General features: G+C 37.4%; 1 protein-coding gene across 1 annotated transcript in view; it reads left to right on the top strand.

Annotated features, from left to right (window-relative positions):
* Positions 1-19,224: 19,224 nt before the first annotated feature.
* The window catches only part of CFH (complement factor H), an 84,294-nt gene continuing 77,181 nt past the window's right edge, over positions 19,225-26,337 (top strand). Inside the window, exon 1 of the mRNA XM_081039178.1 lies at positions 19,225-19,547. Coding sequence (XP_080895304.1) covers positions 19,490-19,547 — 58 coding nt within the window. The 5' untranslated portion in view covers positions 19,225-19,489. The remainder of the gene's footprint in view (positions 19,548-26,337) is intronic.

The following is a 26,337-nucleotide window of genomic DNA, read 5'->3' as shown; positions in this document are numbered from 1 at the left end:
GCTGCTGTTCCGTGCCAGCTGCTGCTTACATGCACCTTGCTTACATGGCACAAGCCTAGTGCCATCTGCACCTCCCACCAAGAACTGCCTCCATCAGGGTAGACACAGACACTGAGTACATCCCACCTGAGACACCCACCCGAGGGTGCACAGAAACCTTTATCATTGCGCAGGCCCATAGGAATCTCCAAAGGAGCAGGCTTATCAACGAGACACACTGTGAAACACAGTCATCAAACAACAGGGGAAGAGGTGTGGAAGTACCTGAGATACACTTATTCGCGGAGGGGTAGAGAAAGATACTGATTGAACGTGAACTAAGGCTACTCAACTCGTGTGCACCCTACTTGAGGGAAAGGCAGAAAGCAGAGAAGCAAACAGAGAGAATCGCGTGAGCAGAAGCAAAGTGATGTTTGGTCCGGAGACACTGAGGAGTTTGACATGATTACTTCTTAGTGAGGTCATACGGTGGAAGGTTTATACAGAAAGTTGGCACTGCAAGGAGAAAATAGCAAGGAGGTAATATCAGATAAGACAGAATAAGCATCACAGTGGAAAGAGAGCAGTCAGACCCCATGTCTCTATCTTCAGAATTCTACCCTCTCTTCCTGACTTACCTCAGATGTGTAACACGTCCTCTGCTAGATGTCCTTGTTTTTCCAGCTACTCATGATGCCTTCTTCCTTTGAACACTTCATACCTCTTGAGAGTATTTTGCTTGTAGTGTTTATTGTTCTGGCCTGCTGTATAATTAAATGCAGTTTTCTGACATCTTACCCTCCACCCTCCCTGTGACTTATCTTCCTAGCACAGCTATCTTCAAAATAGCACAATCTCCACAAATGTGCACTGAACTGCATTAAAAGCTTTTAAACTAGGAAATTAATATTTTTTTCACACTTGCTCTAGCTCCAGACTTATGTACTTGTTTGTTTCTTTGGCGTGAACTTCTGGAACCAGTTTGCCAAATGAGAAAGTTACTACACTGCATTGTTAGTTTGGGAGCCAGGGAAGAGAGAATATTTGGATTATGTTTTAGACCTTATCATCTGCTGTTAAGGTAGCTTTTATGAAGTCTACCTTTTTAATGTTGCAGGTTAATATTCATATTTTTATCTATATTATTATAGTCTGCCTTATTTATATCATTTATATTTTTATAGTCTGCATGTATATTATTATAGTCTGCCTCTACATAGTTGGCAGAAATCTGAAGTATTTGCGTATCAGTAACAGACTCAGAAGCAAGGCACTTCCAAAAAAATAGCTGTTGCGAGTTAGACTCCCGGGTACTGGAGATGAGAGAGGAAAGCTGCATTTTAATTAGAAGAAAGCAGTGTACCCTTATTTTATACTTTTGTGGCAATCCTAATTATTTGGCCTCCATGTACCCTGATAACAATTTTGGAGGAAGTATGCTAAAAAGAAAACAAATAATAAACAAATAAGTGAAAACCTGCTCAGCTAATAGTGTCACAGCACAGCTGTTAATGACACAAATGGGACAAAGTACCTGAGCATGAGCAGCCAAGGCAGTTGGACTCGACTGCATCAGCGACACACTGATGTATGTATGCCTTACAAGTTTTGTCAAAGTGGAAACTTACCTTCCAAATTTAAGAAAATTGAAAGAACGATGCAATATATGTAAGGAATGCTATCCTGCCATGCTTACAATATACCGATATTTAGGCAATGGAACTGAAATTTTATAATTGGAATTTCCTTTTTTCACCTTTATGTGTTCTCTAGGCAGGCTTTTTATTTTCTGTCATTCATTTTGGCTTTCCATCCTCCCACCTGTCTTTCTACACTACATTTTTAGTCTTTTTTTTTTTCATGTCGTGTCATGCCATTTCCTGCTGTTAAAATACATTTTCCTCTTTCGCTCTTTTTATCTTGGTTTCCTTTTTTTTTCACTGGGCTCTTTTAATCTCCTGTTTCATACACTCTTTTTCTCTGTGTGTGTGAAAGCTTTCATGCTACTATAGCATGAGATTCAATTTTTAGAAACTGTATTAAACTTGGTTCTGTACATGACAGTTTCACACCTTTCTCCCTGCTGTTCTTCAGTCCCTTTATTAACAGCTAGTGAGGATCAAAGCAGTAGACTAGTTTGCTCCCATTCTACCCAAAGAAAGTCACCCCAAATTTTCTGAATTATTATGCTGTTGGAGTAGAAAGTGTCACGAGTGAGGATTAGGGAGAAGACTGCTGTCCTAATTTAAGAAATAGGAAAAAATTAACTTAATAAAAATAGCTGTCTGTGTCAGGCTGCACACTTCATAGACCCTTCATCTATATAGTCAGACAAACCCAGGACAATCCACTTTCATTCAGAAAACATCAGTACGCTACATAACAACGTTGCAGTGTGTTGAGAGGCACGCATTCAATTATATTTTAACAGAGCTTCATTAAGCAGTGACAATGAGTTGAACATCGCATCATCTAATGGGAGAGAGGGAGTACATGTGGGAGACAGATCCTGCAGTATTCACACTAGGATGTGATAAATCACAACAGCCATTAGCACTCTCTGCTGTGGTGCTGAGGAACACATACAAGCATCTAATTCTGGTTTTGAGAAATCAGGGAAGGCTTCCTGGAGGAGCTGGAATCTACCTTGAAAAATGAAAAAAGCGAGTAAGTAAGGTGGAGTCAGAAGCAGCAGCAAGTATCCACGTACAAATAATAGATATAAGAAAGCAATCGCAGATCCCAGCAAATTCAAAAGGATCATGTCGTTTGAGCTCAGGCTGTGTATTTCAGTGAGGGAGGACAGAAAGGGAGGGATAAAAATCAGCAGGAACATTGGTAGCCAGGAGCTGCCTTCATTTATTAAGGACCACATCTGGAGAGGTCCATGCCAACAAGTTTTGAGTTTTAACTTGAAGACAACCAAGAACTCTTTTGAGGATTGAGCCCAGTTACTCTTTGGAAATATCACCACGGTAGCAGTGTAGATGATTGATTGGTGGGGAGGGCAAGAATGGAAGAAGGGAGACCACTTATGAGCTACACAGTATCGCCGGTGAGACGTGCCGTTTGTCTGAAATGAGGCAGGGGACGCAGTGCAGATGGAAAGTAAAGGACAAATCTATGGGAACTTAAGAAGACAGTGTTGACCAGACTTAGTAACAGAGAGTGTGAAAGTTAACGGAGCGTGAAGAAGCGATGGCCCTTTCTAGGCTTCTGCATGGGTACGTCGGTGAAGAATGTTACTGTTGGGTGAGATGGGAATACAGACATAGGTTTAAGTGAGAAAATGATTTCACTTTGAGCCACCTGCAGAAGTTCAAATCGAGAAGTCCAGAGGTTTGAATCTATGCGTTGGAATGTCAGGAGCAAATTCTTGTCCAGAGATATAAAATTGGGAAGCATCGATGTAGAAATGGCTGTTGAAACTGAGGAAGGATCAGTGACCCTGGCTCTCAGTGTCCCTGCGAGACGAGGAGGCAGAGAGCAAACCATACAGGAGCCGGGGAGAAGGGATGTATTAGAAGTTGGGGGCAAAGCCTGAAGGGAACCTGACCTTCTCCTGCCAGAGTAAAGACAGCTGTTCTTCTCTTCTTGACTAGTTTTCTCCGTGACCTTTGATTCAAGTCGAAATGGATTCTATCTACAGGAAGAAAGCTGTAACAAAATCTGCCCTATATCCTAAGCATGTCCAGCTGCATGAGTAAAATCAGTCTTATTTCAGCACCACTGAAAAGAGGACACAGTAAAGAGAAAATGAAAAAGCAGAATATCTCATACGGTTCCCCAAATCCACCTGAAAGGCACAGGTAGATAGTCTAAGGGAGGAAGGCCATTTGGAGATGGATGAAGATATTCCAATGATTAGCATGATTTACTCAACAGGTCTAGTGTTTTTTTGCCATTCTGAAAATAAAACTGGTCTGAGGGATGAAATGCATATACAAACCTTACAATGGAAACCTGTCAGAGACAAGTAACATTTTTATCACATTAATAGTAACATCCTCTGTCTTCCTGTGGCTTCTTCCCTCTTCGCATAGCTCTCTCTAAATACACGTCTCGTTCAGCATCGTTCTTAATGATAACACATATCGCCATTTATCAGCTTCTAAACTCTCTTCATTTGAATTTTTGGAGGGAGAACACAGACTCTAAGGAAGAATTACTTAGTGTTAAGTGTGATTCAATCACTGAAGCATGTTCTCCTCCCGTAACCCAGGAACCACTGCTACGTCACTCTTCTACCTACAAAACTAAATATATATATATATATATAAAACATATATATTTTTGAGGGAAAATCTCCAGCAGTTTTGGAAAACTCCAGCTTTGTCTTGGATCTTCCAATTCTTAGGTTTCTTGTGTCCCAAGTCCTGCTCATTGGTGGCCTGGAGGAAGCTCCCTGTTCATGACCATCCCTCCACCTCGAGCCTTCTCAGCGCCAAACCTAACGAGTACCAGTGACAACTACCATCTGGCCCTTTTCACAGCGGCTGTCAGTTGGTGGATAATCAATAAACGTCTAGCAAGTGAGTGGGAAGGTGTGGGTGGATCAGGTCCTGTTTGTGAAGATGTTCAAGCATGAGAACACACAAATGATAAAAGAGGAATAGTGGCAGTGTAACTAGTATGTGCTGGATAGTACGTTAGGAGATTTACAATAATGTTGAATAATAACATTGTCAAAACTTAAAAGCTGAGACAACTCAGGCTCAAGTGACGCCCCGCAACTGCGAGGTGCTAAGCCGAGATTCGAAACCTTGATGTTCTGACTCCAAAGGGCAGGCTCTTCCCAAAATATCTGAGAAAGAAGGTTTCTGGTCAATAAGTGGTGGACAGATTTATGTTTACTGGAAATGTACATGGTAAAATGAAATTCTAAAATTGCCCTGTCGATATCCTAGCAATCCACTGAGCTCTGGCCTTGGTTACCTTCGTTCCCACCTGTGGGACTTCTCATCACTTGTTTCTTCCCCGGAAGTCTCCCTTCTGACCACAGCAACCTCATGACTTCATCAGAGAAGACTTTCCTAGTCACCCAACACAAAGACGCCACCTAGTCAGTCTGTCACATCAAACTGTCACAGCACCCATTTTAATTATCTTTTAAATACATTTATCACTATCTCTGTTTGTCATATTAACTTCTTCGCTTGTTTTTCTGCGCCACTCCCACTATGGTACCAACTTCCAATGATCAAGGGCTTTCTCAATCTTGTCAGTATGCAGAGCAATGTCTGGTGTAGACTGTGGACTCAAAAACAACATTTGCTGCATGATAGAAATGGAGAAAGGAAAGAGGGGGAAAGACAGGAAAAAAAGATTTGTTCAAATAATTCCCTAGATTTTTCAGCTGCAAGATGAGAAAATTGCACTGCACATAGAGACACTATTTTTCAATGTGTGTGTATGCATGATATGCATGTGATGCAAATTTAAATAGCATTTTGTCAGGGCCTTATGTGCAGGGGCACTCCATCGTCACACACAGGGTTTGATTTGAGAAATAGAGTAATGCTTGCAAATAGAAAAAAATGTATGGGGTATGGTTGTAGCACTTGAAATGGTTTTACTTGCATCGAACTATTGTCATTAATTTTTATTAATTCTTCTTTAGAAATTTAATTTACCAGGAAGAAAACTTTAGGTGATTTCAGTATTATTGCTATAATGTATTAGCAACTCATAATGTACTCTCACGATCTGCCCATTCCAGACTCATTCGTTTAAACTGTATAACAACTTGACAATATTTTATATTAATAGAATAGATACTCTTCTCAATTTGAAGATGATTAAACAGAGGCAACAGAAAGCTAAAATAAATTACTCAGTAGCCATTCCAGCAAGAAGGATATGAAAGTCCAATTTCCCTGATTATCATGCATCGTCCCCAGGCTACAAGCTAACAGCTTTCATTGCAAATAGCATGGTGGTATAAATGCAACCCATCACAACAAAATTAAGACATTAGAAAGATCTCACAGTTTTTTTTTATACATAATAGTGTTGGATACATTGCAGTCACTGGTGTGGATGAATACATAAGCTCTTTGACATTCATATATTATTTTTACCTATAAAGTTATGTTGTAAATATTAATTCTATTACCTTTCTATATCAAATTTGGATTTTAATTTCTTCTCTGATAGGTCTCCACTTCAAGGTATTAAATGGTAGCTCTGTGTCCATTCCCATCTTCATCTGTACACTTTGAGTGTACAGATTATTAAAAATTGGAGTGTTTACTGTACATTGTTTGACTGCCATCTGAAAAAACAAGAATGAAAGAGAAAAATACAAGTAAGGTACTAATACTCCTGATAAGATGTTGAGCTTTCATCCTTCGGGATTGAGAAAAGGGAGGAAGTTAGTGACACACCTAAAAGGAGCAACTTAGTGAAACATTCTGAAGTCAGTCTTCAGGAAAAGAACAAAATTATAGAAAATGTAATGTATCACTGAAGCAAGAGCTAGGTCATTGCAGACGTTGATATCTAAAGCTGCTATATCATTAGTGATTTCATCTTTTTTTGCTATTTAAAATTGGTCTCCTTTATTTGGCATGTACATCTGTGATTTGAAAGTAGTGAGTCAGCATCTATCTAATTTCAATGTAAATGTTACTTGTGGAGTACAGAAGTTGTATTCTATCTTTCAGACACACACACACACACACACACACACACACACACACACACACACACAGTCTTATTAAATCCTTTGCTGCTCTTCCATCATGTAGGCTCTAAATTCCATGAGCGGACATAGTTTGGCCTAAAATTCACCCTTATGTTTTGCCCCCCCAACACCGGGTTCCATCGCTCCCCAGCCAATTCGTCCTAGTACCTGAGAAGCAATTTCTTTGGTGACCAAGTATACAAATTTTGAATACGGACTGCTTGCATTTAAATCCTAACACTAACATTTGTTACCTGCTTGACCTTGGACCATTTGCTCACTGTGCTTGGGTTCCCCCATCTACAGAATGGAATAATTACGATACTTATTTTGTGATGATCGAATACAGTAATACAACTAAATATTTTAGAACAGTATTCGCCGCATAGTTTGCTATTGTTATGACATGTGTTTTTCAAAATGTAGGCACCCACATTTTTAGAAGTCTTTTTCTTAATATAAACATGTTTTTGCTCTTTAGCAACTAATGAATTTAATTATGCATTTCGAATTTCACACAACTGGTTGAACAGCTTTGATTACCTTTTAAGAGGTAAACTAAAGTATGCACCCTCAGAGTAATCGAGACAAACAAACGGACTAAAGTTAAAAAGAAAAAAAAAAATCTGGCTTCTTGGTGATTCTTCTGAACTCCCATGGAAAGAATAAAGATGGATAATCAGAAAAATATTTTAAATCTTCTCCAGCTAGAAGCCATCATGTAGACAGTTAAAATAAAAACACATATCTTGAATTATATTCACATGCAAAGCAGAACAAATGATGCGGCGTGTTGAATTCAGACCAAGATAAATGTGCATTACAGACCTAAATGAGAAATGCAATTCTTGCACTGGGTCCACGCAAACTCTGCCATTACAGAAAGTAAGGATATGGTGAAAAGCAATCTGGAAATGTCAGGGCCAAATCAATAATTAAGAAGAAAGTTCCCCACCTCCTGCTCAAATATCAATACAAAACCTATTGAAATATGGATTCGTATGCAGAAATATATGACATTGACATATATGAGGGCCATCATTTTTGACAAGGCATTCACCCAGATTTAGGACCCACAAGTAACTCTAAATTTGTCCTTTGCACTTCTGTTTCCTCTCTTTCTGCCTACAAGCCTACGAGCTCACTTGGATTTCAGGCCTGGAAAAATCACCGAGTTGAACAATGTGGTACAGAAAAGCTGAATGCCATTAGATGTTAATGACCTGACAGCTAAAAATGAGTTTTTCCACTAATTTCCAGAATCATTAATAGATTATGTTCCTAGGTGTTAACTACCAAATTCTCCTAAGGCCCTGGTTGCTCTATGATTTATCTGTTTTGCTCAGGCAACCCTTCACAAATAATTTATCCACAGTTTAATTACACTAGAACACGGGTCACATGGGACCAAGCTTGTAAATCCTTGTACAGATTTTGTTTTTGAATTTCCCACCAATTGTTCCTTCTTTCTCAGTTTTCTTTACTGTGAAATTTCTTGCTCCCTGATAAACCCAATCACAGATGACGGAGTCATTCCAAGTTCCTAGGTGGGGCCCCACGACTGAGGAAGCGCAAACTTGAAGCTAGGTCATCTGTGCAAGAGTCATGTGAGAGCTGAGGAGTCGGAAAGAATCAAATAGGAGAGAAAATACAGCTGCCCAGATCAGAACTCAATAGTAATAGAGGAATTCATGTTGGAGATACTGCAGAAGCTGAGTGGGACTCAAAAAGAAGAATCGAGTCAACAAATCCAGTCAGAAGTAAAATATGGATGCTCAGGGGGAAAAGTCTAGGTACTAGACATAGTTAGGTAGAGAAAAAGGAATGTAGGAAGAGGGACATCAAAGAACATGAAATTGAATGTGACATATTAGCAAACTGGTATTTCTCCGAAAAGGGGATTTGGGTGCTAGTAAAGGCGGAGGGTCAAAATGGCCTGGTGTTACCACTTAGAATGTTTTTGATTACTAGTAACAGAAGACCTGATCTATATGCCATAGATTGATTACAGAAATTGATTCTCTCACATATGCAAAAATGCAGAGGTAGAGCAGCTTGATGTGGTGATCTGATAATGCCACAAAGGACTTAGTTCCTCTGTGTTTGATTGTCCTGCCTTCTACATCCGTCCCTGTGATTTCCAGAGGGTAACAGAAACCCTGGGCAAGCTCACTCACTTCCAACAGAAACAAGAGAGCATCTCTGAACGTAAGATTCTCAGCAGAACTTGGAGCTACTAGAGTAAATATCCGGATCCTTTGGTTTTCCAACCTGCACCTAAAGAGTAAGGTCATTGAACTAGTCCAATCTTATGGGTTGTTCTTTCCTCCAGTGCTTTAGAAAACAAAACAGAAGAACCTTCAGATTCCCTGTGCGTACTTACCATAGAAATATAAAGCTTTTTCTGAGATCGTCTTGTCATTAGATATTGACATAGGCTGTCCAAGTTAATTATATTGGACGTGACTTTTGGTCAACCAACATCCTGTTCCTGTATATAAAAGTCATACTCCATTCATGTGATCCTGGTGTGACCTCACCGTCCAAGCTGGGTCAAACAGTATGGACAGTGGGAAAGATGAATCTTTCGTGTATGGATACTGGGACTGAGCAAGTCTGTTTCTGCTGGGGTTTCTAACTATGAGCTATGTGTGTCCTTGTGAATGACTTGGAAATGCCCAGCATTGTGCAGCGATACATGATGTTTCTTGATCTCCTGGAGCTGGCTTTAACTAAAGCAAGAACCCCTCCTAGAATACACTCATAGGGATCAATAGCTCTCTTTTTACTTAAGAGGGTTTGAGCTGAATTTCTATCACTTATACCTAAAAAAAAATCTCCCAATGATAAATATATTTATGTCACATACAGCAATTGCCTCAATACTGCTGTGAATAATCACCAGTCTTTTTTGGCCTAATACTAGTATCATTTCCTCATAAAAACTAAGTAGTATAACAATTTTACATTTTATTTCTCAGCGAATTCCACTGTTGTTTGGATGCCAATTTCCAAATCATTGCCATGGACTAAAATTCCATATTTGGGCCCCAAATTTTCAATTCCGCAGTAATTACACACCCATCACAAAGCACCAGACCACCTGATCCCACAGAAAATGTAAAATTTTACAATTACCACAGGCTTTAAAAGACACGCACTTTGAAAATATTTTTACTGACCAAGTTTTACCCAATTTCAGTGAATTAAGCATTCTTCTGTAAATGTATCTGTTTTCCTCTGTAATGCCAACTGAAACAAGCACCAAATATAAAAAGTAGAGACTGTTATAGTTTCAACGGGACTAGGAGATAGTCACGATCCAAATCACAAACTCCAAAAAGAAATTTTTAAAAAATTATTGGGGCCAAAATGGCAGAAGGTGACGAGAGCAAGTGCAAAGTCCTAGAGCTTCTTTAAATAGTGCAGAGATCCTTCACAGTATATCGTATGAATGGGATGCAGGTATTTTAAAGCAAGACAGCTGGGTGAGGGAAGGATGAATAAGCTACAAAGACACATCCTCTTTCCAGAAAGCAGACAAGAAGGGAGTGCATACACCAGAACCATCTCGGTGACAACCAATCAAAGCTGGATGAACATAAATTAATCACTGCTAAATACGCATATGTCGTAGACAGCTGGAGCATAGGGTTGTACTGTGAAAAGTCTGAAGACTTTGTGTTCACCAGACATGCAATGTATGAGAATAGACCTCATGTTTAAAAATCCAAAGGATTTTTGAATTCCAAAAATGGATCAAGAATTCTACAAAGAGAGTGTTGTATTTCTAAAGCCGGGGTAGGTTGGGTTTACAGTAATTCCTCATATGAGTTATAAATAATCATGTGTCGATATTAAATGTTGAATAAAAAATAGAAGAACGGAAAAGCTTATACATCTTCATATATGGGTTTGAAAAAAGGCTGTTGAATAGTATCAAATTGTTACATAGGTTACCTCAAACTACATACAGTGCATAATCATTACAAACGCACACAAAATTACTAAAATGAAAACACAATTGCACAACACTACGAAGGACGTGGAGAACTAGAGCTCTCACTGACAGGATGGGGATGGCATAACTACTTCAGATAACTCCTCGGCAGAATCTACTAAATTTGAACACACGCATACTTTACAATCCAACAATTCCATTATTGATGTGTACTTTAAAAATGTGTATTCATGTGCACCAAAAGACATGTGACATGTATAAAAATCCCCATAGCAACACTGTTTGTAATGGCCAAAAAAATCACCCCAATGTCCATTAGCAGTTAAATGGATAAATCAATTGTGGTTTCGTCACCTGGTAAAATAGGATGCAGCAATGAGAAAAACCAAGTACACCCACCCACAGCGATCAGTGAATCTCCCAGATATAAAGCTGAGTGAGAGAAGACATAAAATAGTAGAGAGCATATGATGCCATGTGTATAGTGTCCAAAAACATTCTGGTTTTTGAAATCAGGATCGTGATGAGGGACTTCTGATATTCTGGTAATTTTCTGTTTCATGATCTCGGTCCTGGTTTCACGGGTCCTATGAAGTTATGATTCATTCGGACTTGTTTGTAACACTTCAATGAAATGCTTTTTCCAAAAGACCTTGCTAAACAGACTAGTAAGGCCTTGCCTAAGGTAAAGGAAAAAGTGTATTATTAAACATATGGCAGTGAATCGAGATTCAAACATCCTTTCCACAAGTCCAGTCATTGATACCTACAGATATGGAAATTTAGTCTGCTTTCTAATTTAATTTAAATATGATTATTGAAAATACACATTCCTCCTTTCACTTGAAATTATGCTATCTGTAAACAAATGCTTTTAGTAACAAAAAAAAATAAGCTTCATATTACTTCTCCTTTTTCTTTGTGTCTATGAGAAACTTTATTTACCAAAGAACTTGTTTGTTCCCTCTGTTTTAAGAAATAGGCAAAACTGAGTTGTTAGAAGTCAGGATAATGGTTATTCCTTGGGGAAGGAATGACTGAAATGAAGCCTGAGGGACTTCTGGATGCTGGAATGGTACTGTGTTTGCTACTTATGCTGGTGTATTCACATTTATAAAATTAACTCTCTTTAGATACATGATTTGTACATTTTTTGTATCTATGTTATAATTTGATAAATGTTTATATTTTTAAAAATAATAGAAAAACAAGCTCAGGGAGATGAGATTAGTGGAGAACATAAAAGCTATTGACATTTTCTATATCCCTGTGCTCTATGACTTACTTAAGTAGACTCTCTTATTTTGTGAATTAAACAGGTAAATTAAATGAGATTTAAATTTGTTTAAAAAAATTTAAAAGCATCCTGTGGTATCCTGGGGGGGGGGGGAATCACGCAAAAGAGAAAACTGGATAACATTAGACTATTGCACATTATCATATGTAAAAAATGAGTGAAATAATATTTATGAAATCCTCATGAAAAAGAAGCATGACTCAAGACTTTATATTCAGTTAACTTGCCATTTTAGTATAAAAGAAATAAATTCATGAATATGCAATAAATCAAGGAATAGAATCCAAGAGCCTGTCTTAAAATTTTGATTATGAAATGCAAGGGGGGAAAAAAGGATGAATCCAAATTAAGAGCTCAGTAACAAAGGCGCCACCGTTGGAAAGCCCTGGTGATGAAATATAATAATAAAGCCACTTAGGTATAAAACTAAAACTTGAAGAAAATGGAAAAATTCGTTATAAAATGGAATGTAAATGTTAGAACCATTGAATAAAGGTTGCACCGAACAAAATTAGGAAATAATGAAAGGAGGATTCTGGAGGCACCCAGTAGGACCATCTTCACAGATTTTATATTAAGCACATGCATGGAACCTGCATTGGACAATGAAAAGAGAGTTGAAGTGATTCGTGTGATCTCGAGGTAGAAACTGTAAGAAATTGGATACGATTTTTCCGATTTCTTTCCATGGGTCTGCTTGGCGCTGTTGCTCTCTGGGGGTATATCAGGTTTCCTCCCCCTTCTGGAATCCTAGGGGTAGTTTCTCGGACCAAAATCCTAGGGCCACTCTCCTTCTGTTGTCTCTGCCACTGTGCCCAACTCATAGCTTCCAGAGTCACAGACACGTCTGACTCACGCGGTGGCCCTGCCTGGGAGAGGTCCGTGCTGTAATCTGCTTCACCAGCATCTCACCTTCTCAAAGGCGTGGGCTCCCCAGTCCCACACATGCCCTCTCTACCAGGTGATATAAGGGATGGACGCATTGTGCCAGGTGAGGAATCAAAGTCCTCCAAACTTCCAACCCCTGCAGAGGCTCTCACCTCCTTTATATTCTTGACGGTCAGACAGGCTTAAGTCTTATCAAACACAGCTTCTGGAACGAGTGTCTTACCCCAGCAAACGACTCCTAAAACCTCACTTCAGAGCCTGGGTTTGAATTTTCTGCGGGATCACCTCCCATCTTCTCCCTCACGGATGTGCCCGCAAAGCCTGCAGGGACCTATGGCAGAGGCAGGTGGTCACATGTCAACACTGTGTCACAATGTCATCGGCCCATTTTACTGACGTGGGGAAGGAAAACAAGGCCAGGTCTCAGGCGACCATCTGGTGACATATGTGGGCTGTGCAGGCAGCCTTGGGGAAGCACCCAAAACGCCCTTTATTGTCCCTCCCACGTGAAGGCAAATTGATCTTAGTTATCAGAAACCTGTACTATTCAGTCTTTTCCATGAATTTCCTTGAAGATGAAGTACTTTCGCAGGAAGAATTACATTAATAACATACTACTGTATAAAATAATCTCAAGAAAGTTTAAATTCAATTCCTCTTTGACAACACTTCCCATGTAATTTAACATATCAAATAAGCCTAATTTGTTTAATAAGAAGACAGAATTCATCTTTTGAGATGTTTCAAGGACCCTCTGAAAAATCCTAAAAGTTAGTTCAAGGCTGACAAGACTTCATTTAGAATTTGATTTTGGAGATGTTTGTAAAAAATATCAAAACGTATAAAACACTTGATTAAATAAGACCAAAGGTCGCTGTGAAGCAATACTTCGTTATTTATTTAACCAAAGTGACAATTAAAGAAAGCAAAGGCAAATACGGGGAGTTATATAGTTGTGAAAACAAAACAAAACAAAACAAAACAAAACAAAACAAAACAAAAGAGCTCTCTTAATGGAGAAGAATCCATTTTCTTAAACGATCAAAGACCTGATAAAGGCCTCATGAAGCACAGGAAATTATTCCGATAAAACACAGAATCTTTGTTTTCTAGGCAGATTACGTAAAAGGTAAAGATAAACCTTTCATAATCTTATCAAGAACAGACCAACAGTCCAAGAAAACTCCATCCTTTTAGCCGAGGAAAGAAAATTCAGTCTCAGTTTTACAAAAGTACATTAATGATATTAAGGCTAATTTTTTTCTCTAACACAATTAGATAGAACATTTATTTTTACCAAGTAATTTTGACAATACCCTTCGGAGACAGAAAAAACATCACATATACAGGATGATATCCACAGATATATGTAGACAGACAGACAGACAGACACAACAGAGACCCCACAGCTTTCATTCCTAAACTTTAGCCATAAATCCAGGACCCACTCACACGGCCAGAGCTTTTTACCAATGTTTGTGGATAAGACTTGCAAGATTTGTATTTGCCTTTGACGAATAATCTTATGTAGGCTGTGGACCGGATTTGGGGCAGGGAGCTTCTTAGCCGTCTGTATTTTGAAAAGCCTCTTTCTCCCCACTCCTTTTTTTTTTCTTCAGTCTCTGTGGGCAAATCTCTCCTGCGGTGTTTACATTTCAAAGAGATGATAAGATTTACAACTTCAAGGGACAGAGAAAAGATGAAAGTTTTCCCCTAGGAGTTTTAGGGTATATTTCTCTATTATCAGTAGTCTAGGGTGATTGCTATTTGTTTTCCTTGTATTAGGGCTGGGACTGCAATGCCCTCCCTTTGCTCTTCTCACTTTCCCAAGGATTCTTAGTGTCCTAATCAGGCTTTGTCACAAGAGTTCAGACTCTAATCCTGGGCGGCTTGTGCCCCTTCAGCTTTGAAAACTGTCATGTGACAGTCTTCCACTTAATTTGTCATCCTGCTTTCCCACCTTGTCTGCCAGCCAGAAGCCAGCAGAGTCATGGACAAATGTTTGTCCTTCTCTAACCTCAGCTCATCTTCCAACTCTCTAATTGAGCTTCAGCCTCTAGTTGGGTGTCAGTGGCCAGCCAAACTGCCCGCGGTAGAGGCTAGCACTGCAGCAGCCATTCATTTATCTTCTTGGCTGCAGAGCATGATACAATTCCTCAAACAAGCACACTCGAGCATCTGGCACCTGGGGAGCATTCTGTACTCATGTGGTGGTCTAACAGCGTCTAACATACGGACCACCCCTCCCCACACAGAGGTCAGTGGCCACCTCAGAATTTCCCCTGTGGACGCCTCTTTCCCATAACCCATTTCTTCTGTCTCCTGTCTGGTTTGCCAGTTGTTGGTTTGCAAATGGGCCCCTGTACACAGAGGGCAGGTAGAGACAGAAGAAAGAGGCAGACAGCTCCAGATTGGCAGGTGGCAGTTCTAATAGGCAAGGGAACTTACTTACAAAGATGGTTTTGGCAAGTGTTGGAGAGGCTGTGGAGAAAAAGGAACTCTCATACACTGTTGGTGGGAATGCAGACTGGTGCAGCCGCTATGGAAGGCAGTGTGGAGGTTCCTCAAGAAATTACGAATAGAATTACCATATGACCCAGCAATCGCTCTCCTGGGTATCTACCCCAAATATATAAAAGCATTTCTCTATAGAGACACGTGTACGCCAATGTTCATTGCAGCTTTGTTTACGGTGGCCAAGACATGGAAACAACCAAAATGTCCTTCGATAGATGAATGGATAAAGAAGTTGTGGTATATATACACAATGGAATACTATTCGGCGTTAAGGAAAGATGATATAGGAGCATTTGTGACAACATGGATGGATCTTGAGAGTATAATGCTAAGCGAAATAAGTCAGACAGAAAAAGCAGAGAACCCTGTGATTTCACTGATATGTGGTATATAAACCAAAAAGAACAAGACAAACAAATGAGAAACAAAAACTCATAGACACAGACAATAATTTAGTGGTTACCAGAGGGTAAGGGGGTGGGGGGTGGGTGATGAGGGTAAAGGGGATCAAATACATGGTGATGGAAGGAGAACTGACTCTGGGTGGTGAACACACACCCAGTGGGATTTATAGACGATGTAATACAGAATTGTACACCTGAAATCTATGTAAATTTACTAACAATTGTCACCCCAATAAATTTAATTAAAAAAAAAAAAGATGGTTTTGGCGTTTGTAAGTCTAGGAGATCTTCACATCTGCCTGCCACATCTTAAAAGTCTATAGAGAGGCCCTAACTGGGTTCTGCCATGTCTACTGGCAGCATCCAGATGGTTTCAACAACAGGCTTTTCTCTCAAGGCTGTGTCCTTCAAAATAGCTCCCACTGTAGGAATGGTGGGCAGAGCGCACTTCCAAGGACAAGAGGGCAGCCCCTCTGCTCGCCCAGGTCCCGCTCCCTGGTCAACCAACGGTCACATCTTCTCGCTCACCCCCTGCATTGCAGCTCCCAAGTAGCTTTTGACATGATGTCAATAGAATCATACATCTAACCTACTGAAACCTGGTCATGTACCCAGGCTAATTTTTACAGGTGTTTTATTCCTTTTGACCATTGAGTACATGTCAACATTTAAACAAATGTGAAACCTAAAGCATGGTGTCATATTTGAATTTCCTTTAAATGATGACACACAAGCTGACCTCCTTGGTTATACTGTGTTTCCCTGAAAATAAGACCTAGCTGGACAATCAGCTCTAATGCGTCTGTTGGAGCAAATATTAACATAAGAACCGGTCATATAATGTAATGTAATATAATAATATAATATAATATAATATAATATAATATAATATAATATAATATAATATAATATAATATAATATATACCAGGTCTTATATTAAATTTAAAAGATGCATTAGAGCTAATTGTCCAGCTAGGTCTTATTTCCAGGGAAACACGGTATTACCTGGGTTATTAACCATTTACTTTCAACTAACTACACACCATAGGCAAGACTCAATTTTTTTCTCCAAGAAATAAAAATTTCTGTCTGATATGTTGCATTACATAATTTATCAGATATTTTTAGAAGGGTTAACTTACCAAAAGAAATGCTAAAATGCAGCTTAGTATCATTACATAAACCATTGCATTGTGTCCCTATGAATCCTCATAGAGACCAGAAAAAGACCAATTCCAAGAGTTTTCTTTGCTAGAGCAAAAATTGGTAACAATATTTGGGAATAATTCACAGAGTCAGAAAGATGGTGACCCTAGTGTTGAAATGTCCAACTGTGGAACCAGACAGCCTGGATTCTAATTTTAAGTAAGTCACTTGCATAAAAATAGAATGATCGTAGTATTCTGTAAGGTGTATGAGGGAACTAAAGTAGGTAATACATTTAATACAGCTCCTGACACATAAAATGTAATCATTAATCAGCAATTATTGCTGGATCAGTAGAGCTTGGAAAGTTGAAGCACTTTCAGTCAGAACTAAACAAGTGACCACTCACAGGTTCTTAATATAGCCCAGAAAAGACTCAGAAATGTGCAGTTATGTCGTGTACTGTGCCCTGGATGAATGTCTGGGAACCTGGGAAACTGGACATGAGAAAAGGCAGCTGGCATGGCAGAGACAACTAATTTTCTCTGAGGGCTGAAAGGTTTTCTGAATGTCCTCCAATAGGACTGAGAAGGTTGCCAAAGAAATGGTAGTTTTTTTTGTTTTCTGTTTTTCTTTTTCCTCTAAGAGGGTGAATGATTTGGAGAGTTTGCAATCTAGTTTTCGAAAAGCACCTAATAAAATAAGTGCAATAAATAGGAATGGAGGCCCTTGTGTGTTTTCATTTCCTCCCAAATAGAATGAAAGAAAATGCACCATTGTCGTTCTTTACTTCTATGCAAATTATAACTTGGATTATGCTAGAAGTGTCCCCTTGGGAAGAAGTAAAGGTACTAGCCCTCTAAGAAGTGGGAAAGGGAACTCTAAAATGTTTAGGGCTCCTTTATGTAACTGAGGAGATATCCTAAAATAAATCGAAAAGATGACCTTTATCTTAGGCCACTATTATACAGGGGTAGCTTATGCATTGTTTCTCATGTAATCAAGGAGGAAAGATAAAAATTGCCTATGTTCTAACTTGATCAGAAGTAGAAGTCAAGAACTGGATTTTTTTAATTGACTTAAATTTAAATTTAAATAGTATTAAGTTGTTTGTGGCTGCCATTATAAGTATGCTTCAGAAGCCATAGCTACCAATGACCTATCATAAAACAATAACAAAAAATGTCGTGCAGTGTTTAGTGTCAGGAATGTCAAAGGTGCAAAGAACTGTCCCTTTAAAATATGTCCTTAAGGCCACACAAGGGAATTTAGGTGCTGTAGATTTCATAGTATAGACTGACCTTGATTGTTACCTGCCACTTTTAATACTGCACTGTAATCAAGAAAGATCCAAATTTGTTGCATGTTACATATAATTTGAAAGTACCTCCCTAAAAAAGACCACAAACTGAGAACATAAATTAGGTTGAAAGTAAATATTTACCTAAAATTAGAGAAAAAAAGAAAATTAAAATTAGAAATGAATTATTATACTCATAAATCACAAAGTTGAAAAAATTGACAAATACCACAAACATTATAAAAACTAGACACTTAACATAATATGTGTATTCATTAACTCTATCATACCTTCAATTTTTTTACATCTTTGGTTGAACACTCTTTGGATTATCTCTTCACATGACACGATTTTCTAATATTTCCTATACAGAGGAAGTAGAAAAATAATTCAGTCTTTTCTTTAGCATGTTTTATTTTAAATCTGTTACTTATTATTCAAATATTAGACAAGTCCTTCCAAGTTCACAACTGGTGATTTGTACTGTCCTATAAATTTTCAGTGTTATTGTCACATTTTGGAAAACCTCTGTCAAGTTTTCCTGATATAATGAACTACAAGATTTCAGGGCATTGAAAGAGTTCATATGCTCCGACTAATGCTAAATAATTCTTTGTAAATAGTATTGTAAGCTAGTTTGCTCTCAATGTCATCACTGTAGGGACCAAGTGCCTAGTCACGTGAACCTGTTGCTTCCCACACATTTATAACAAGACTTTAGAAGACTTAATTTCATGATTGCAGGAGAAGCAGGCCTCCCCAAATCAGCCAGCACAGTGTTCTTGGCCAAGTTCAACCACATCATCCGGGGTTCAGTTATGAAAGCATTGCCTAACCTCCAGTTCCATACTGGTCTTTTAAAGAGTTTCTATTATTTCATCTCCTGAGGTTTCCTCACAATAGACCCGAGTGGGGTTTAAGTAATTAGAAGGTTTATGTATCCAGAGGACATCACCAGTCACTGCTTTGCCCATTCCAGGAAACTGAACAGGTTCCAGGGAAAGCTTGTCTGGGTTTATAAAAGCAAAGCAAGAGCAGGTCACAGTGTTAACACTGGGGAGGGGACACAGGAGAGCCAGTGCAAACTCTGGCACTGCTGAGGCTTGTGGGTGGTGTTTTTTTTTTTCTTTCACTTTGTAAATGTTTCTTATGGGCGGAGCATTTAGTCATCTCTTTATTTCCTAAGCTGTGTTTCAACTTCCTTCTGAAGCGAGTCCTTTCCTGCACTAATCACAACTTTTCACAGAGCAGAACCTGACAGTGTGTGAGCCAGTGTCAGTTATTAAATGTACCCCTGACAGATCCTCCAAAATGAGATTTGCAGCAAAAATTCTGTGGCTTATGCTGTGGACTGTGTGTGTGGCACAAGGTAAGAGGAAAAAAGAAAAACTTTTTTTTCTGTAACTGTGTTATCACACATTTGCTAATATGCTTTCCATTGTGGTAATGAAAATCTGGTCTAGAAAATGTGATTGAATTACTTCCCTGTAGCTTACTGCTTGAGTGACTTTTGACATTATGAAGTTTAAAACATGTAAGCAGCTTATTTGAATGTCTTTCTGATTATTTGGCACAATTTTATTTAATGTAGAATTCCAGAATATGTCTTAATAAATATTTTTGAAAACTATACTATGCATAATCTCTTCCCTTGTAATTGTCATAAAATATAATATACTTTACTTGCTTAGAATTTTCAACAGAATGCTTTATGTGAAAGTATTAAGAAGTAGGTGAATATAGATAGAACCAGAACATAAATTAGACAATAAAAGCCTTCAAATCATATGATGGTTGGACTTATTTTAGATAAAGAATTTAATTCTTCCTAAAGAAATATTCATTTATTATTTAGAACTGATATTGCCTTGATCTTAATAGTTTTGTAGATGAGCATTACTGTATCATTAGAATGAAAATATTATATAAATTTGAAAAAACAATTGAATGTGTCGTCTTTGTAACACCTGAGTTGTCCAACAGGATTTTTTTTTTCCCGTGGGTCTATATGAGATACATTCTAGAAGAGCAGTCTTTAGGTATAGTGAATGAGTGTGGAATTTTTTTCTGATATCAGTAAGACAATTTCTGGATTCATAATTAAATTTAATTCTATCACTATTTCTCGATAGATTAATAATCTTGGCAGAAATTTGCTTTCCCAGTTCATGACAGGTAATTATGTGATAGTTGATGGACATTTTTAAACCAAATGAATTACATAGCATTTATATTCTCAAAACTTTTCTCTAACTCAACAAACTTTGAGTGAAATTCTTACTCACGTCAGCCTCTAAGCATTGAGGAATATTAGCAAATAACACAGAACCTCTGTCCCTGAGGACTTTTCCATCTAGAAAATAAAGGCAGATATTTTTTTTCAGGTGTATCTTTTAATAATGTATTTGCATTTATTCAAATGTGTTTAATATTTTTTGAACACTAGAGCCTTTTGGTAGTAATGCATTCTAACATACTAGAGCTTGACTTTTAGCTTGTAAACCTTATTTCCAGCCACTTTTTAAACTAAGTATATCATCATTTCCCTGCACATATGAATATGACAGTTAGTGTTCAAAAGTGAAATTATTATTTATTGGCAGAGAGTTCCAGAGCAATGTCAGTGTTACTACGTAGTCATTACAAATACCTTTTTCTTTGTATAAGTTTGGTTGTCTTTCCTTTACTAGGAATACTTTCTGCGTTTCAATATGTACATATTGTTTGCTGAGGTTTTGTGTAGATACCGTTTGTCACGGTAGGAAGACTTGTTTTATCTCTAGCTCATGTTTAAAACTGAAGGATCATGCCAATTTTCATTAAACCATTTCAGTGATTACAAAGTGTAATTTGAAACATTATATAAAATTGGGTGCTACAAAGCATAAGTGACAAAAATTAAATAAAAGGGGTTTAAACTCCTTTCTCATGTAATTGATTCCAGGGGACTTACTTCACTTGTGTTTTATATTTTGTCGATGTTTCTTCAAATGTGATGGTTTCTGCAGGTGAATTGAGCCCTATACACTCGGGGTGCCAAAAAAAGGTGTATACATTTTAAGAGATGTATGTATGCTCAAGCAGGAGTTCACCGTCATCAGAAGTGTCTGGACACTGATGTAACCGCTCTGAGCACTTCTTGTCATTACAGAAGTCAAACATGACTTATATTCACCTTTTGTTATTGGTATATATTGAGTATTACAATTCTAATACAGTTTTCTTTTCTTAAAATGTATCCATTTTTTTGGCACCCCCTGTATATTACAGTGAGAATGACTTTAAGTCTGGCTACTTGTTAACAGATAAAGTATAACTTTCATAGTTAAAGCAATGCTTATTATAAATTTTAATAACTTTTCTGCAACAGTTTTAGTAGGAGAAAGGTCAACATGGATGATGACGAGGTTAAGAAACAGACTGTGCAGTTCTGGAAGAGGTATTGCCAGGTAAAATAGGTCTGATGGATGAAGTGTTACAGAGAGTACTGTGGGAGGGATGCAGAAAACAGCCATAGGAATACCTCGAGAGGGAGCCCAGTGCCCAAGCCAGCCTTGTTATTTGAAGTTGAGGCATATGCTGGAAATGCATATGCTCCTCTTTTGCTTGCATAAATGTTAACCTACACCTGAATGGCTTAAGTATTGCCAAAATTATTCTTAGCTAGAAGTAAGTTCCCAAATATAACTTGAAGCCCAGGTTAGTAAAGATTCTTCATTTTGGCTTTGATTGCGATGGCTGGAACCAAAGTCTAAGTTGATCCATTTTTGTTTGCTCAATCCCTGATTGATTCTGCAGCCTTTGTGGCTTTCCTCCTTCCCACTCTGCCTCCTCCTCCTCACCACACACACCCTCCCCCACCTGCCTGGCCGGTGACATTCTGCCAACCAGTCCATTCAACTAATGTGCTCTTTAGCCATTTCTTAACAACTTGTAACCGGCCTCAGGAAACAGTGTATGAAAAGGACATGATGTAATGGGGAGTGGGGGAAAGTGTTCCATTTCACTTAAAATGATAAGGAAACATTATAAAAATGGCTCAAAGAAAGTAACGAAACAGGAAAAATAATCACAAAAATAATAAAGGGAACCAGGAATAAAAGATTTGACAGAGCACTTTTGTTGGGACATTTTAACGGAGAGAGCCAGGTTTCTCATCGAGCTTGCTAACTAGAAATACAGTAAATAAAAACGTGATTATAGAAATGTTCTTTCAAAGGCTCCCAAAAGTTATTTTGAGCTAAATTAAAAAGACTTCCGACTTTGAATTGAAGTCTAACATCAATTCAAACTTAGGACACATGGCCAGTGGGATCACTGGTGTTAGTCTCTGGGTTTGCGCAGCAGAGCTTGGAGCACACCGAACATTCGTTCCCATCTCTTCTGGCATCGTTTCTATTTATTACAATGTGTTATGCACTGTTTTCTTAGCCAGAACCTCCAGAGATACTGGAAAGGCTCAGAGATAATTTCATATTCATTCCTTCATTGGATCATCCAATGATCAGTTTTTGATTGACTGCTAAGGACCAGGCACTATTAACTAGATCTTTCCAAAAGGAGGTCACTTCGTGGGGAAAACAAAAGGAATGATTATTGCATTTTATTAACATACTGTATTTTGCCACATAAAGCATTGTGCTGGAGAGAAACAAAGGAGACTCTAGGGTCATTTAGGGAAGGCAAGAAACCCAAATCAGATTGAGAGGATGTGGTGGGATAGGTTGAGGAGCTGTCTTGTGAGAGAGGCAATGAAGACAGAGAAACCTATCAGGATTACAGTGGCACCTTGGGTAGGGTTTTGAAGGCTGAGAAGGAGTTAACTAGATGAGGAGGAGGAGGACAGTTAAGACTGAGCATACATCAAGTGTGTATATAAAGAACTTAGAGTAGTTCTGTGAAAACATGACTGGAATCACCTCTCACCTTCCTAATTCTTCCATCAATTGAACTTCTCAAATATTACAGGTATAATTGGGTACAAGCTGTATTTTTCTTCCCTTTCTCTCTTCATACTTGTCCCCAAGATTGTCACGATAACTATTCAGATACTAAATCATTCCTGCTACAGAATTTTCAGGTGGTTCATTTTGATGTTACCTTGTCTGTGACTAAGCTCCTCTCTCTCATGCCTTATGAAAACTTATTCCATATATACTAACAACTTATTTTAAGAAGCTGACATTTTGACATGAGCAATAATTGGCATTAGGTATTAGTTATTCAAATACTATGCATTTCAAGAAACATGATTTCAGTGGAATTTTCAAGCTGTATCCTGGTAATAACTCGCTTCGATCGTAATTATGATGTGCTTGTCATTCTGCCCAGTTTCTAGCAGCTATCCCCTATTCCCCCATTTGCTTCTTACCATCTTGGAATTATCTTATGGTCTTTTTCACTGTTAAAATTTTAATAAGAAATTGTATAATCATCTTTTTAAATTCTAAAACTATACTTTTATTTCTTCACATGTTTATTAAATGCAGTATAATTTCTGCTTTTTCTGCAGTTTATTTTTTGAAATCTTCAACTGATATCAACTGATATTTTCTTTACATATATATATATATATATATATATATATATATATATATATTTAGCCATATAGCCTTTTCTTCATACATATAATATATATATATAATTTTCCAATTTACCTTTAATTATTCTCATGTTATTTGTAAAATAATATGAATATCTTATTTTGAAAAGCTTGTTGAATCATATCAGTTATATGCATATATAAATATTCTGTATATATACCAAGGAAAAGATAGGAAAGAAATTTAACATAAAAGACCTATTTTTGCTATTTCAGTTTTGCCCATTGGATTTATTTTCTTTCTAAGTTGATTTTTAGTTTTGCTTTATATTATAATATCTACTAAGTTTAGAATAAGGTTATTTAAAAGGTAATATTCTCTGTTCTTCTTTTCTCCCAAATAACTTTGGAAAAATAGATCAATTGAACAAAAAGACCAACGTTAGTCTACCCAAGCAAACAGGTTCAAATTTGATTAAGATTTTCTCAAATATATAATTTTATCATGATTTGATTTATTTCATTTGATTAAGAATACTTTTCAAACCACAGTTTATAGATATGTTGACATTGAGAACAAATAATTAGCTCTGTGTTTGTGTCGATAATACTCCCTTAATATTTGAAAGTGGGAAAATGAAGTAAGTAATGATTATTAAAATATATTTGTTTTTAACTTTGACCCAAATTTTATAACTCTGTCCCTCAAATTCAAGTAAAATGAATCCTTTTTCCAGTCCAGTAGCCAAATCCATCCATACTCCTTATTTAAGGACTGAAAAATTATGGACCGAATAACTGGAAAGTCAGTCCAAGTGAATATAAAGTTCACCCAGGTAATATTTTGCAAAAGAAAAAACTAATTGGAATTTAAATGACTATGTAAACACATCAGATGGAGTATTCATTGTTTAAATCCAAGTAAATACTTAGACATAAGAAAACTTAGTTTATTAACTTACAACTTGAGAAATGTGATGGCTGTTAAAAAAAATAATGCAAGCTTCAAAAATAAATCCTGCCTCAAAAAAATGTTTCCTAGCTTTTGAAAATATTTTTATGCTACCTAGTTAATAAACCCTCTGCACCATTTTTCCAAGAACTGTCCATTTAATTCAATCAAATGCTGTTGGTGGACATACATACCATCAGTCTGACTCCTTGGGCTAAAATAACGTTCTAATTAGACATTTTTGAGAATGGGGTTTAACTGAGCTTGAAAAGTTAGTTAGTTATTTGTCAATTCAGGCAAATAAAAGTCGTGCTGTAAGATATGCTTAATTACTTTTAGAACACAGTATAGTGAAAAAATTCCCATAGAATTTTTGTTATGACATGATTTGATAATACTCCGTATATTAAAAATTGGAACAAAAGTGAACAGGAGGTAATTTTGAAGTTATAAGATTTGGGAAATAATGAAAATCCCTCCACTGTGAAGTACAGGACAGAAATAATCCTTATTCTCAGGGAGCTTCTATGTTGATGGGAGGATAGATGAAACCCTAGGAAACATAAAAATAATCACCGTGAGCTATGCTGTAAAGGAAGTAAAGTAGGGACTGAGGGAAAATAACAGCAGTGGGCTAGTGGGGTGTGGAGACTTCAGCCGAACTCATCTTGGAGACTAGAGATAAGTGGGTCACTTTGGGGACATAATATCTGAGTAAAGGCTGAAAGATGAAATGAAGCCACCGTCTAGTCTGTGGTTAAAAAAAAAGGTGTCCGCGTCAAGGTGGCTGTTGATCATAATCAGAGCTAAGATTCTGGGGCGGTGGAAAGATGGAAAAATGGAATAGCGGTGGTAACATCTTTTTCTCACAGTCAAGAGATGCCATTGAAAGAAGAAGCATGAAGTTTTAAGTTTATTTGAAGTAAAAAGGGTAACCAACATGAGAACTCTTGATGCATCGTAAACATATATACACAGAGTAAATATTGTACAAAGATTATGTGAAAGATATGCTTTTTGTCTTTTACATCTGGTTGTTAAAACCAATGCACTAAATATGAGAAATCAAGAATTAGAAGTTTAAATGTATTATCTGGAAATATCTCAACAATCAAAAGGAAAACTATTTGCCTCTGGCTGGCAAACGGGCTGAATTTTTTTCTGTGGCTGGATTCTCTTTTGATAGGTCACTGCGTTAATAAAAATAATTTAAATTGAATAAATTAATTAAGAACAATTATATTGCTTTTTCCGTGCCTTAGCTTAATAATAGAATAGGAACTAAGTTTATCAAAATGTTAACTTATTCATGGAAAATAGTTCTCTACTCAAAATACTGGCATCTACATTTGAAATTTAACTAATTTATTTTTCTAATAACATGACCACCATGAAGTAGTATGAATTTCAAAAGTGAAAAACACACAGTAACCTGTAATTAAACAAAAATTTTTTACATCTGAAAACAAACATGAACTTACATTAAAAAAAAAAGAAGAAAAAGAAAAACCTTGCTTGGATGTTGAGAGGGGTGGGCTGTTTGTGTTGTTTCACGGCAGGGTATTACCACCATCTAGTGGAGAAAATGTATATTTACTTAAATTATAAAAATCAAAATTGTAATGTGGAATCATTTATAACAAAGTTCCCTAACATAAATGTGCT

This window comes from Rhinolophus hipposideros (assembly GCF_964194185.1).
Source record: "Rhinolophus hipposideros genome assembly, chromosome: 26".
In the NCBI taxonomy this organism is placed as follows: domain Eukaryota; kingdom Metazoa; phylum Chordata; class Mammalia; order Chiroptera; family Rhinolophidae; genus Rhinolophus; species Rhinolophus hipposideros.
Note: the sequence above shows the minus strand (reverse complement) of the source record. Positions and strands in the feature narration are given on the sequence as shown.